Here is a 14,699-nt window from a genome sequence, read left to right as displayed (position 1 = left end):
AAAGAGTCTCAAGCACACTAGAATGAGTGAAGTGCATACTTCTTTTGTATAATTGTGACATAGCTTTCTATGCTAGTGTGTGTGTTCTAAACCGCATGCAACTTAGAACTCACACACTTTTTTTCTTAATGTCACACACTTATTCACTCACTTCATTTTAGTGATTCTTACCTCCTTCCAACAATATATGCTTCCTTGCTATTGCATTTACTTGTCTTCTTATCTTGTTTTCTATTTTCAAGATAAGTCACCATAAGCGAAAAGAGAAGCGGAAGAAAGAACATGCAGCAGCCGGTTGATCCACCAGCTAAAGGTGGCAATTTGTGAAGTCGCCGTACACCCCTTGCTCATCGTAGAATACACTGAGGACGATGAAAACTTTTAAGTGTGGGGAGGTCGTCCAACCAATCGGCCGATTTTTTTGGGTGAAAAATTCTAATCCTAACACTTTCACATTTTATTTGTTTTTCTTCTATTACTAGGTCTTTTAGAATTCTTAGTTGCATTTTTTTGGTTTGCATATATATAATAAGTTTAGTCAAAATAATAAAATTTTTCAAGGAATTTATCTATAGGGCATTGACATTCTAATTGATTTGAGTAAAAATATTTTTTCATTGAACTTGCTTGAATTATATATTGTGGAACATGATTTTTGAGCTAAGAACACATAAGCTTGCGAGTTTTGAGCCTAATTGTCTGGTTGCATCATATAACTATTATTTCATTCTTGTGTGTTATTCTCTTTCTATGATTGTAATCTTTGATTTGTTTGATTCTTTATGTCTATTATTTTGTGTATGAATGCATTTATATGATTGAGGCCTTTATTTCAAATAGCTCACTTACCCAAATAGCCTTACCTTTTTATCCACTATTGTTAGCCAATTTTGAGCCTATTTTAACCTCCATTTGTTCTTAAATTTAGAACATTACTAGCCTTAAAGCAAAAAATAATAAATGTCCTTAATTTGGATCTTTGATTAGCTTAGGCTAGTGAGAGTGTGTATCATTCAAGTGTGGGAAAGTTTGGGAACATTGGTCGAGATAAAAGTGTATTTTTGTATTTTTTGTTGAAGATCTTGGGAATTGGGAATTGGGTACATACTCATACATTAAATGTTTAAACCATATGCATTGATACTTTTGTATATATTTTATTTAAAAAAAAGACGAAAAAGAAAAACAAAAAAAGGAAAATAAAAAGAAAAAGAAAAAGAGAAAAAAGAAAGCAATAAAAAGGGGACAAAATGCCCCAAAGTTGAGTAATAATGAAAATGCATATGTGATGAAATGAAAAGAACGCATGAGTGTGTGAAAAAGTGAAGAATGAGTAGTTAGGTTTGCTTTGAATTGCATAGGTTGTTATATGTGTTAGGTGAGAGTTTAAGTTAATCAAAGATTCAAATTTCAAGCTCACTTAGCCATATATATCCTTACCTTGACCCTAACCCTATTACAACCTTTGAAAAGTCCTCATGATATATGTATGCATACATTGAATGATTTTTTATTGTTAGATGAAAAACAAATCTTAGAAAGCATGATTAGAGGAGAATTGAGAGAATCAACCCTAAACACTTGAGCGACTAGAGCGTATACACATCCGGTGAGGGATTGGTCAATTCTATGTTTCCACCGGTTATTATTTCTTATCTTGCAAGTTATAATTCTTTTCTATAACTCTAATTAGTTGTGGATTTGATTTGATTGTGAATGCTTTAGCCCTTATGTTTATATATGTATTATTGGAAATTGATTTATTTTGACCAAATAGTTGCATGCATTTCATTTAGATAGATTGCATTAAATAAATGTTCATACCCCATTTCTTGTCTTTAGTGATGCTTAGCATGAGGACATGCTATTGTTTAAGTGTGGGGAGATTGATAAACCACAATTTTATGGTTTATCTTGTATTGCATTTGGTGAATTTTATCAACTTTTTCTACACTTATTCATTGAAATAGCATGGTTTTATGAATCTCTCCTGAATTGTGCTTAAAAGTGAAAATATGCTTTTTAGCCTCTTAAATTGCTAAATTTAATTCACTTCAATTCCGTTCGATGTCTTGATATATTTGTTTGAGTGGTTTAAGGTTTTGAAGGTAAGGATGGTTTGATGAAATGGAAGAAAAGCATGCACAGTGGGAGAATTCATGAAGAAAAGAAGGAATTGCTAAGCTGTCAATCCTGACCTCTTCGTACTAAATCAATCATAACTTGAGCTACAGAGTTCCAAATGAGGCGGTTTCAGTTGCATTGGAAAGCTAACATCTGAGACTTCAAAATGATATGCAATTTGCTAAGATGGATGATAAACCACTATTTTATAGTTTATATTGTGTTTAATTGTGTGGTTTTATCACGATCCTTACCCACTTACTCATTAATTTAGCATGCATTTATATTTCCTTCTTGAAATTATTACATGATTGAAAACTGCTTCCTATGGACTTTTAATTATGCAATTTAATTCTCCTTTATTCCATTCGATGTCGTGATCTCTGTGTTAAGCGTTTCAGGCTTTATAGGGCATGAATGAGTTGTAAATTGGAAAGGAAGCTAGCAAAAATGGAAGGAACACAAGAAATTGAGGAGATAACCAACGAGAAGTGACGCGGTCACATGGCTCATGCGAGTAACCAATGTGAGTACAGAATATTTTTAGAAGAGGGAGTAAGACCTGTCCGTCAACCCCAAAGAAGATTGAATCCCATTATCTTGGAAGTTGTCAAAAAGGAAGTGACCAGACTATTGGAAGCAGGTATCATCTATCCCATTTCAGATAGTGAATGGGTTAGCCCAGTACAAGTGGTGCCCAAGAAGTCTGGAGTCACTACAGTGAAGAATGAGCATGGAGAGCTCATAGCAACTAGAGTTCAGAATGCTTGGAGAGTCTGCATTGATTACAGGCGTCTCAACCAGGCCACCCGTAAGGATCACTACCCACTTTCATTCATTGATCAAATGCTTGATCGCCTGTCAGGTAAATCACATTATTGTTTTTTAGATGGTTACACAGGTTATTTCCAGATTCATATAGCTCCTGAGGATCAGGAAAAGACCACTTTTACATGTCCTTTTGGGACTTTTGCTTACAAGAGAATGCCATTTGGCTTGTGCAATGCACCAGCTACTTTTCAAAGGTGTATGATGAGTCTTTTCTCTGATCTTATTGAGGACTGTATGGAGGTTTTTATGGATGATTTTAGCGTTTATGGTGATTCTTTTAGCCTTTGCTTAGATGGATTATCTAGAGTATTAGATAGATGTGTTAATACAAACCTTGTATTAAATTTTGAAAAATGTCATTTTATGGTAAAACAAGGGATTGTACTATGACATGTGGTATCTAATAATGGAATTTCTGTAGACCCAGCAAAGGTGAATGTTATTTCTAGTTTACCTTACCCCTCCTCTGTGAGGGAGGTCCGTTCGTTCCTTGGCCATGCAGGTTTTTACAGGAGATTCATAAAGGACTTCAGTAAGGTAGCACTCCCCTTGTCCAGATTATTGCAGAAAGATATTGAGTTCGAGTTCAGTGAGGATTGCAAACAAGCGTTTGATAAGCTGAAGACCGCCCTGACTCAAGCTCCAATTGTGAGAGGACCAGACTGGAGCCAGTCGTTTGAAATCATGTGCGATGCTTCCAACCATGCAGTAGGAGCAGCGCTGGCTCAGCGTGAAGGTAATGATCCTTTTGTTATAGCTTATGCGTCTAAGACTTTAAACGCTGCCCAGTCCAATTATACTACTACTGAGAAAGAGCTTCTTGCTATTATTTTTGCTTTGGATAAATTCCGAGCTTATTTACTTGGTACTAGAGTAGTAGTGTATTCAGACCATGCAGCTTTAAAGTATCTATTATCTAAAAAGGAGTCCAAACCAAGGCTTATACGTTGGATACTGCTATTACAAGAATTTGATTTAGAAATAAAGGATAGGAGTGGTAACCAGAATTTAGTGGCAGACCACTTGAGTCGCCTTGAGCACATTAAGGATGATTCTACTCCTATAGATGATAATTTTCCATTTGATAACCTGCAAGCAGTATCTGAGGTAGTCCCTTGGTATGCACCTGTAGCTAATTATCTAGTTAGCCGCACATTTCCTCCAAACTTTTCTAAGCATCAAAGAGACAAGTTGAAAAGCGAGTCTAAATATTATATATGGGATGACCCATATTTATGGAGATGTGGCGCTGATCAGGTAATTAGACGGTGTGTGCCTCAATCAGAATTCCAGACTATTTTAGAGGCCTGTCACTCATCTGAGAGTGGAGGACATTTTGGCCCTCAAAGAACAGCAAGAAAGATCTTAGACTGTGGATTCTGGTGGCCTACTCTTTTTAGAGACGCTGCTGAGTTTTGTAAATCTTGTCTCCCATGCCAAAAATTTGGTAATATATCTAGGAGGGATGAAATGCCTCAACAAATTATGCTTTTCTGTGAAATTTTTGATGTTTGGGGCATTGACTTCATGGGTCCATTTCTAAATTCTAATGGTTATTTTTATATATTGTTAGCAGTGGATTACGTTTCCAAATGGGTGGAAGCAATTCCTACCCGCACTGATGATGCTAACACTATTGTTTCCTTTGTGAGAAACCATATTATTTGTCGCTTTGGATCACCGCGAGCAATCGTGAGCGATCAAGGCACCCATTTTTGTAACAGGAGACTAACATGATTAATGAAGAAGCATGGGATAATTCATAAGGTTGCAACAGCATACCATCCTCAGACCAATGGACAAGCTGAGGTGTCAAACAGAGAGATAAAGTGTATCTTGCAGAAGATAGTCAACCCTCATAGAAAAGACTGGAGCACCAGGCTACAAGATGCACTCTGGGTATATAGAATAGCATACAAAACACCCATTGGGATGAGTCCTTTCCGCTTAGTTTATGGAAAAGCTTGCCATCTCCCAGTTAAAGTAGAGCACAGAGCCTTTTGGGCAGTCAAGGAGTGCAACATGGGAATGGAGAAAGTCAGAGCTGAAAGGAAGTTGCAACTGCAAGAACTGGAGAGCCTTCGCCTAGAAGCTTATGAGAACTCAAGACTATACAAGGAGAAGATGAAGGCTGCACATGATCAGCACATCAAGAGGAAGGAGTTCCAACCTGGGGATTTAGTCTTCCTTTACAAATCTCGACTGAGGCTCATGCCGGGTAAGTTGAGATCAAGATGGGAAGGTCCATACAGAGTAGAGAAGGCCGAACCGTACGGAGTTTATCACCTAAGTCATCCTTCAAGTTCTGAACTTATCAAGGTTAATGGACAACGCCTGAAGTTATACCATGGCGAGAAGATGCAGAAAAACAAGGAGCTTGAGATCTTCCTCTTGGAAGATCCCCACATAGCAGAAGATTGAGCTAGTGGAGCGTCCAACTTACGGACGTTAAAGCAAAGTGCTAGGTGGGAGACAACCCACCATGGTATGATCGTTCTTTTCTTTATTTTTAGTTTTTCATATTCAATAACTCTTCTCTTTATCAGTACTTTCGTGCATCTGCATTTGCATATTCTCAATTAAAAAAAATTATGATAAATCTGCTTGAAGTTGTATTTGGAACATGATTTTTGAGCTAAAGAACACACAACCTGTGAAGGTTGAGCCTTTATGCATGGTTACATTATTTAACCATAATTATTTTATTATTGTGTGTTTACTTCTCTATTATTGTAATCTATATTTTGTTTCATCCTATATGTCCAATATTTATTATATTTGTATGCTTGCATATGATTGAGGCCATTATTTGTTTAAACTCACTTATCCAAATTAAGCCTACCCTTTTCAATTACCTTTGTTAATCACTTTGAGCCTTTAAATCCCATTTGTTCTATATTTCACCACATTACTAGCCTTAAGCGGAAAAACAATTGTATATCCCAAATTGAATCTTTGGTTAGCTTAAGATAGAATTGTGTGTGCTAGTTAAGTATGGGAAATTGTGGGAACAAAAGTTATTAAGGGAATGTGTCATGATAATACAATGGGAATTTAGATACCTACTCATGTGAAACTATAAGAATTAAAAATATATGTGCATTGATAAGTTATGTTTATTTTTATGTCTATATATATAGAAATAAATAAATAAAAAATCAATAAATAAATAAGGGGACAAAATTACCCCAATGCTGAATTAAGAATTCAAAGATCAATGCACATATGATAAAATTAAAATAAAAAGTTGATACATGAGTATGGAATGTAAAGGAGAATTCTGGGTAGCTAGGTATGAATTCTAAGGTTACACTAAATATATATAGGTTAGGTTAAAGCTTGGGTTAATTAAAGATTCAATTTATAAGCTCACTTAACCATACATGTATCCCTACCCCTACCTTGGCCCCATTACAACCTTGAAAAGACCTCATGATGTTTGCATTGGTATATTAACTGTTGTTGATTGGTTAGGAGAAAAACAAAAGTTAGAGAGCATGATTAGAGAAGGATAGAGTGATTACCCTATACACTAGAGAGATTAGAGTGTACATACATCATCAGTGAGGGTTCAATGCTTGAATTTCCATGTTCCCTGCTTTCATGAGCTATCTTCTTGCACTTTTATCTGTCTTACTATATAATGATAGAATTAGTGGAATTTGATTTGCAATTATTTTGAAGAACCTATTTACTTTTGATCAAGTGGGCAAGAATCATATAGTTGCATTCATATATATAGGATTGCATTGCATTGCATGAGTTTCTACATGTTCATACTTATTTATTTTATCTCCTTCAATTAAGCATGAGGACATGCTAATGTTTAAGTATGGGAAGGTTGATAAACCACTATTTTATGGTTTATATTGTGTTTAATTGTGTGGTTTTATCATGATCCTTACCCACTTATTCATTAATTTAGCGTGCATTTATATTTCCTTCCTGAAATTATTACATGATTGAAAACTGCTTCCTAGGGACTTTTAATTATGCATTTTAATTCTCCTTTATTCCATTCGATGCCGTGATCTGTGTGTTAAGCGTTTCAGGCTTTATAGGGCATGAATGAGTTGCAAATTGGAAAGGAAGCTAGCAAAAATGGAAGAAACACAAGAAATTGAGGAGATAACCAGCGAGAAGTGACGCGGTCGCATGGCTCACGCGACCGCGCGAAAGAGGAGAAATCGCAGGGACGCGGCAGCATGGCTCACGCGACCGCGCGGATTGGAAAAGCACAAGCGACGCGGAGGCGTGGACGATGCGAACGCGTGACAGGGAAAAGCGCGAATGACGCGTCCGCATGGATGACGCGATCGCGTGACATGCGCGATCTGCATAATCTGCAGAATTCGCTGGGGGCGATTTTGGACCCTATTTTGACCTAGTTTTCGGCCCAGAACAGCAGACTAGAGCCAGAGAACATGCAGAAACCAGGGACAACATTCATTCTACACACTTTTAGTTTTAGATCTAGTTTACTCCTCCTCTAGGTTTTTCTCTCTACACATTCATAGTTCTTAGGATTTAATTTTCGATTGCTCTTTGCATTGGGACACTGACAAGAGTTATTACCTCATCAAGACTTCGTCATTCTAGTTCGTTTTCTTTACTTGGCTTTACTCTTCCATGTCCTTTGCTTTGTTTAATTTTACCATTGGAATATTTTTAGGATTATTTAATACAAGGATCACTTTTATTTTTAATTGACTATTTTGATTTTTATTTACAATGTCTTTCTTTAATTCCTTTTCATATGCTATGAATTTTACATTTACAATGAGCGAGTAGTTCCCTAACTTGATGGGGAGTTGATTGAAAGAAACCCTTAAGTTGGAAAGCTTAAAAGAAAAATTGTAATTGGGTTTATGGTTGGATTGCCTTCTAGTCACTAACACCAATTTCTTTTAATTAAGTTGATTGCAACTTGTGAACAGACGTAGCATTCTAACTTGTTTGACTTTCCCTTACCTAGTAAAGGATAACTAAACAGGACAACTTTTAATTGTCAATTAATATTGAGAGTATTCCAACAATAATAGGGATTCCAACTAATCAACTCCCAGTCAAGGCTTTTATTTACATTATTCAAATTCACCAATTTAATTTCCTGTTTACTCAACTCAAATCTCTTTGAAAACATCTGATTAATAAAATAGCACACTTTTCTGCAACTCATTGGGAGACGACCTGGGAGTCATACTCCCAGTATTTTAATTTCAATTTTCTGTGACACCTTTTTAAATTGATAGGCAGATTTCTGGCGAGTTAAGAACTATACTTGCAACGTATATAAATTAACAATTTTTAATTCTCCAATTTCTGCTACCATCAATGGACATGAAGTTAAGTGACGCGTACGCGTGCCTCATGCAAACGCGTGACATGCAGCACATGACTCATTTAATGGAAAACGTGATTTGCGATTTCTAGCTCATTTTGGGCCCAATCCAACTCATTTCTAATGCTATTGAATCCAAGGATTAAGGGAGGACGAACCAAGGAGTCCTAATTAGGTTTTTATCATGTTTTAGGTTAGAATTCTAGAGAGAGAAGCTCTAACTTCTCTCTAGAATTTAGGGTAGTTTAGGTTAAATTTTCTTAGATTCAAGTTCTAATTCTTGTTTTTAGTTCAACTCTCTTTATATTTTATTGTTCTATTGTCTTAATATTCTTAATTTCTCTTGTTTATTTCTCTATGTTGCCATTTCTACTTTTATGAACTCTTGTTAATTTCAACTTTCATTAATGCAATTTGATGTTTTATGTTTCTTTGATGCTTGTTTGAGTTATTATTATTGTTTTCTTGTAATTGGTAGTTTAGATTTTATTATTATTGTAATTTTACCATGCTTTCATTTTATGTCTTCCAAGTGTTTGATAAAATACTTGGTTGGGTTTTAGAGTAGATTTTTGTATTCTTGGCTTGGATTGAGTATTGGAAACTCTTGAGTTGTTAAATTATTTTGTTGATTGGTGATTGAGGATTGCTAATTGGCTTGAATTCCACTTAATCTAATCTTTGATTAGGACTTGTGGATTAGAGTCAATTTTGCTCACTTGACTTTTCTTCAATTGTTAGAGGTTAACTAAGTGAGAGCAAAAGATAATTACCATCACCATTGATGATGATAATGAGGATAGGAATTCTAATTCTCATTCCTTGCCAAGACCTTTCTTAGTTGTTAGTTTATCTTTTTGTTATTTACATTTTTTGTCTCTTATTATAAAAACCCCCAAAATTCCCATAATCAATAATATGCACGCTTTTCTGCAATTCCTTGAGAGACGACCTGAGGTTTAAATATTCTCAATTTTCATTGATTTACACTTGTGACAAACAAAATTAAACTTTGATTGAGGGTTGATTGTTGGTTTGGATCTATACTTCAACGGAATTATTTTGTGAAAATTCCTAACTGACAATTTTTCTCCGTCACCCCACATCACAACTAATCGATAACCACATTTAGTTCCATAGTCACAACTCGAAATCAGTTGAAAACTGTCAAGTTCTTCCCAAATGGCCTTTAGCTTACTGAGATAGATTGTTATACTAAGGTCACCTTGTTTCAAAATATACAGTTCCTCTTCTAGTTCAGCCATCCTAAACATGTCTCCTTGATGATATCTATGACTCAGATCATTCCAAACATCACATGCTAATTCACTCCACATAACACTCTGTAAAATTTTGCTATTAAGAGTTAAATTTATCCAAGCTAGTTCATACGTGTTGCATTTTTTTCAAGCAAGATAATTTGCATCATTTTTGTCAGGTTTAGATAGAGAACCATCAACAAATTTAAATTTATTTTTCGATCTCAAGGCAAGACGCATCGCTCATGACCAAGCATGATAGTTGGAAGGAGTTGAAGTAACATTTACAATTGAGGCTTCAGGATTCTCACCAGGGTGTAAGTAATAAGCACTGCGCGGATCTGGATTTGTGCTCACCAAACTCGCAGGCGGTGGATTCGGCTTGTTCCGGAGACTCAGAATGTGCTGCAACTTGAAGAGTTGATTCAAGAGTTTCATAATACTCTAAACATTGCTCGAAGAGAACGTATTGTCTATGTCTGATCCTGGATCCTCCATTTGTTCATCATTTGTTATGGATGGGCCAAATCAGGAACTCTCAGCAAGAACTTCGCTTTTTCGAATTCTCTAAATAAACGCAACTTCCACGCTCACCACACCATGACAAAAGCATGACCACAATCAATTTGAGGTTGCAGAGATTTAGTAACAATGAGAGAAGTGAGGCAAGAAAAGAAAGCAAAAAATGAGTGTAGGATAAACTTGTTGAAGTAGAATAGAGCATCTCAAACTGTAATTCATTACAAGAGTTGCTATATATACAATATAACTAAGAGTAACTAACTAATTCTACCACGATTACTTTCTAACCATAGATCTAACAGATTTTTAACTATGATAAATTAGTAAGCACAGTTAGTGAACTTGATTAACTAGCTGCCTAATGTAATAGATAATGTAAGGTTGATATCAAAGTTGATGATATCACCTTTATCAACTAATAATAAACAATCTATAGAAGATTATAACACTCTAAAATCTAAATACAAATGTTTTGGCTAAATACCACACAAACGGAAAAGTCTAGGGGGCCAGCAACTTTGTTAAATTCTGGCCAGCATGTAACCAGCAAAGAAAAGTAAGCCATTGGATAAAATCTCACATCAATCTCACACCATTAAAACCATCATTGATGGCTATTTGATGACTACAAATCACAAAAGTTGCTGGCCCCTAGCATTCCTCCCACACAAACATATACACACATTTTGAGGCATACAGAATAAATTCAAAATTTCTCTCACTATTTTTTCTATTCTTTTTTGGAGGTGCGTGACTCCCAAGCCCAAGAACTTACCTCAATCCGGCCCAAAGATGCTGATTAGGATTAAGAAACTAGGAACAATCATTCAATATAATTTGACTTCCCCACCAAGAGAGTTTTTATACAAAGAGGAGCGATAATCATCTTGGATTAGTGGAGTAATCAACTCATTTGTCAGCAAGTGTTTTAGAGTTTAAATTCTACTTTGTATATGTACTCATTGGCCAATTAATTTTTAAATAAAACTTAAATTTACAGCAAATTAATTATTATGTCATTAAAAAATACCATGAATAATAAAAAAAAAAATAAAGAGGAACAATAAGTTTTTTCAGATACAATTCAACACCTCCTACACATTTTGAACTCTTACACTACTTGGTGTCCCTTTAAAGTATCCCTGCCATCGGATCAACATCTCCCACTCACCTGTCCTCCTGGGATTCTTAGTTTCTGTTTCATCAAACCATTCGTCCAAATAATTCTGAACAAGAGATTTAAGGAACAAAATATTTATATACTCAGAAAATGTGTGTTATTTATCCTAATTGTTTATTATACTTATAATATGTTAGGTTTAGTTGAAACTAAAAGGCAGATAGTGACGAGTTTTGACGTGGCAAGAATATGGGGATAAGGTAGTCCAGGTTGGGAATATGTAGGCTCTGATGGTGCGTCTGGTGGACTTTTGTTAATATGGGATGAGGTGGTGTTTAAACTAAATAATTGCTATAAGGGAGATAGGTGGTTGTGTGTTGAAGGAGTAATGTTAAAAAATAGCTTCCACTGTGCGTTTGTCTTGGTCTATGGTGTACATGGTAGAGATGAGAAGATTCAAGTGTGGGAAGAGTTGAGTTATATAGCGGGGTTATGTCAGGTTCCTTGCTGCTTTATGGGAGACTTTAATGAAATAGTACATGTGGAGGAACGGAGAGGTTCTGCTGGGTTAACACGGTCTGCGGAAGATTTTAAGATCTGGATACAGGACATGAACTTAGTGGATCTGCCGCTCACCGACCGTAAGTTTACATGGTTTCGCGGGCATTCTTGTAGTCGCATAGATAGAGTTCTGGTCAGTCTGGAGTGGTTAGAAGAGTTCCCAGAGGCACATCTGCGAGGTGGACCAAGGGGTTTGTCAGACCACTGCCCTTTAATAGTGGAGGGTAGGAAGCTTAGAGGAGGTCCGAGGCCATTCCGGAGTCTGGATTCGTGGTTTACGCATGAGGGGTTTCTCAGGATGGTTAAGGAGGAATAGAGAGGTTTGGGGGAACTACAGTTCACAGATAAATTGAAGGCTCTGACAGGACCGTTGGGAAGATGGCATAAGGCAAACTTTGGTGAAATAGACAAGAAGATTACAAAGTTTGAGGAAGAGATCAAGAAGATTGATGATATGGTTAGCAATGGAGTATATGATGGTACACTGGAGGCTAGAAGAAAGGCGCTGGTTAAGTGCTGTGAGCGCTGGTATATGAGAAAAGAAGTTCATTGGAAGCAGATGTCGCGGTCTCGACACGTGAATGATATGGACAAAAATACAAGATACTTCCACAATATAGCATCAGCAAGAAGGCGGAACAATAGAATTGATTCTCTGGTCATCAACGGCAGGCTGGTTAGGAATCAGGCTAGAATCAAGATTGCCATCAGGGAGTTTTACAAGGAGTTATATCACTAGGAAGACTCTCCTATTATGGGCTTCAGAGATGGTTTGGTGGTTCAAATAGGTGAGGAGGATGCTATGGCTCTAGAAGTGCTGCCGTCAGCTGAGGAGATCAGAGAGGCTGTATGGGACTGTGAGTCGTCCAAGGCACCAGGGTCTGACGGATACAACATGAACTTCATCAAGAGATGTTGGAATGAGATTGGACCTGAATTTATGGCTGCAGTGATGGGGTTTTTTGAGACAACCAGGCTACCGGCAGATGCCAATATTACTTGGGTGGCTCTGGCACCTAAGTTCATAGGTGCGAAGGAGATAAAAGACCTAAGGCCTATTAGTATGGTGGGGTGTGTGTATAAGGTTATCTCAAAGGTGCTAGTTAGGAGGATGAGATCGGTGATGCCAGCACTAGTAGGAGAGACCCAGAGCGCATTTGTACAGGGACGGAAAATCCATGACGGGGCGCTTATTGCTTGTGAAACAGTTAACTGGCTTAAACTGAGGAAAAAAGAGGCTGCACTAATCAAGCTTGACTTCCAAAAGGCATATGACAGGGTTAAGTGGAGCTTTGTGAACTTTGTGTTACAGAAGATGGGTTTTGGACATAAATGGAGAGCGTGGGTCATGGAGTGTGTAGGTACTGCGTCTATGTTAGTGTTGATAAACGGCTCGCCATCTAAGCCTTTCAACATGGAAAGAGGTTTGAGGCAAGGAGACCCACTATCTCCGTACTTGTTTGTTCTGGTTGTGGATGTGTTGCATCGAATGATTGGAGAGGCAGTGAGGAATGGTCGTATATCACCTTTGCTGGTTGGTAGAGATAGTGTAGAGTTATCACACCTTTAATTTGCTGATGACACTATCCTCTTTGCCCACCAGAAGATGAGACTATTAAGAATTATAAGAGGCTGCTGCGGTGTTTTGAGTTAATGTCAGGTCTGAGTATCAATTTTGATAAGTCCAACTTGATTCCAATTAATTGTGAGCAGCAGTGGGTCGAGCGTATGTGTTACTTGTTGGGTTGCAAGCGGGATGCCCTACCAGTCAAATACCTTGGAATTTCTTTAGGAGCTAAGCCGAGGTTGGTGAAGACATGGAAGCCTATAATAGACAAGGTGGAGGAGAAACTCAGCTTGTGGAAAGCTAAGGTGCTAAATAAAGCTGGGAAGTTAGTGCTTATCAAATCAGTGTTGAACAGTTTGCCAGTGTACTATTTGAGCTTGTTTAAGATGCCGAAAGCTGTTGCTGAGAAATTGATTTCATTACAGAGGAGATTCCTGTGGAGTACGGAAGAGGGTAGGAATGGGATGGCATTAGTCAAGTGGGAAGTGGTGCAGGCACCGAAGAAACTAGGAGGGCTGGGAGTTGGGGATGCTATGGTTCGCAACGCAGCATTGCTGTTTAAGTGGTGGTGGCGATTTGCAAAGGAAGAGTGCCCGTTGTGGAAAAAGGTGATATGTTCTTGCAATAATCTGAATCCCAATGAGCTACTGCCAACTCAAGAGTTGCCTACTCGAGGAGGTGTATGGAAGGATATCTGCCAGTTACAAATCATGAATCAAGATTTAAAGGATAAGATGGTTGCAGGCATGTCCATGGAGGTTGGTGATGGGCGTCGGACTCGGTTCTGGGAGGATGTATGGTTACTTGGTGGGCCTCTGAAGGCTCGATTCCCGAGGCTTTTCTCTGTTTCAAACCAACGTGGATCTGTTATAGGGGAGTGTGGTTTTTAGGATGGGTTTGAGTGGATTTGGAACTTCCAATGGAGGCGAGAGCTCTTCCAATGGGAGTTGGAACTCCTGAGTGATTTGCATGAGGCTTTGAGACCTGTAAAATTAGTACATAACAGAGAGGACATAGTGGTGTGAAAATATGATAGGCGAGGTGTTTTTACAACTAACTCATTTGTGCAGGTGATGCAGGAGGAACTAATTCCAGCAGAGGTAACTAGTTACAGCTTCACCAGGACTGTTTGGAAAGGGCTGGTGCCACCCAGAGTGGAGTTGTTTGTCTGGTTTGTACTAATAGGAAGAGTAAATACAAAGGACAGGCTGAGCCGGTTTGGAATCATCAGTCAGGAAGATATTATTTGTGTTCTTTGTAATCATGATGTGGAACATGTACATCATTTGTTTCTAGGTTGTGTATTTGCTTGGCAGGTGTGGAGTGCTTGGGTCTCAGCTTTTGGAAGACAATGGTCTCTCCCGGGATCGATGA

At 37.6% G+C, this 14,699-nt stretch overlaps 2 protein-coding genes across 2 annotated transcripts; both read left to right on the top strand.

The window, feature by feature from the left end:
• Nucleotides 1-11,585: 11,585 nt before the first annotated feature.
• On the top strand, nucleotides 11,586-12,497 carry LOC107607645 (uncharacterized). Its single transcript, XM_016309573.1, has 2 exons — nucleotides 11,586-11,982; nucleotides 12,124-12,497. Exons 1-2 carry the CDS (start codon nucleotides 11,586-11,588, stop codon nucleotides 12,495-12,497), a joined length of 771 nt encoding a protein of 256 aa, XP_016165059.1.
• Nucleotides 12,498-13,411: 914 nt separating this feature from the next.
• Nucleotides 13,412-14,699, top strand: LOC107607644 (uncharacterized). The gene is made up of 3 exons (XM_016309572.1): nucleotides 13,412-14,083; nucleotides 14,396-14,496; nucleotides 14,642-14,699. The coding sequence occupies exons 1-3, from the start codon at nucleotides 13,412-13,414 to the stop codon at nucleotides 14,697-14,699; spliced, it is 831 nt and encodes a 276-aa protein (XP_016165058.1).

This window comes from Arachis ipaensis, chromosome B7 (assembly GCF_059453495.1).
Source record: "Arachis ipaensis isolate K30076 ecotype BB chromosome B7, ASM5945349v1, whole genome shotgun sequence".
NCBI lineage: Eukaryota > Viridiplantae > Streptophyta > Magnoliopsida > Fabales > Fabaceae > Arachis > Arachis ipaensis.
The sequence above is the reverse complement of the archived record's forward strand: the minus strand, read 5'-3'. Positions and strand labels throughout refer to the sequence as shown.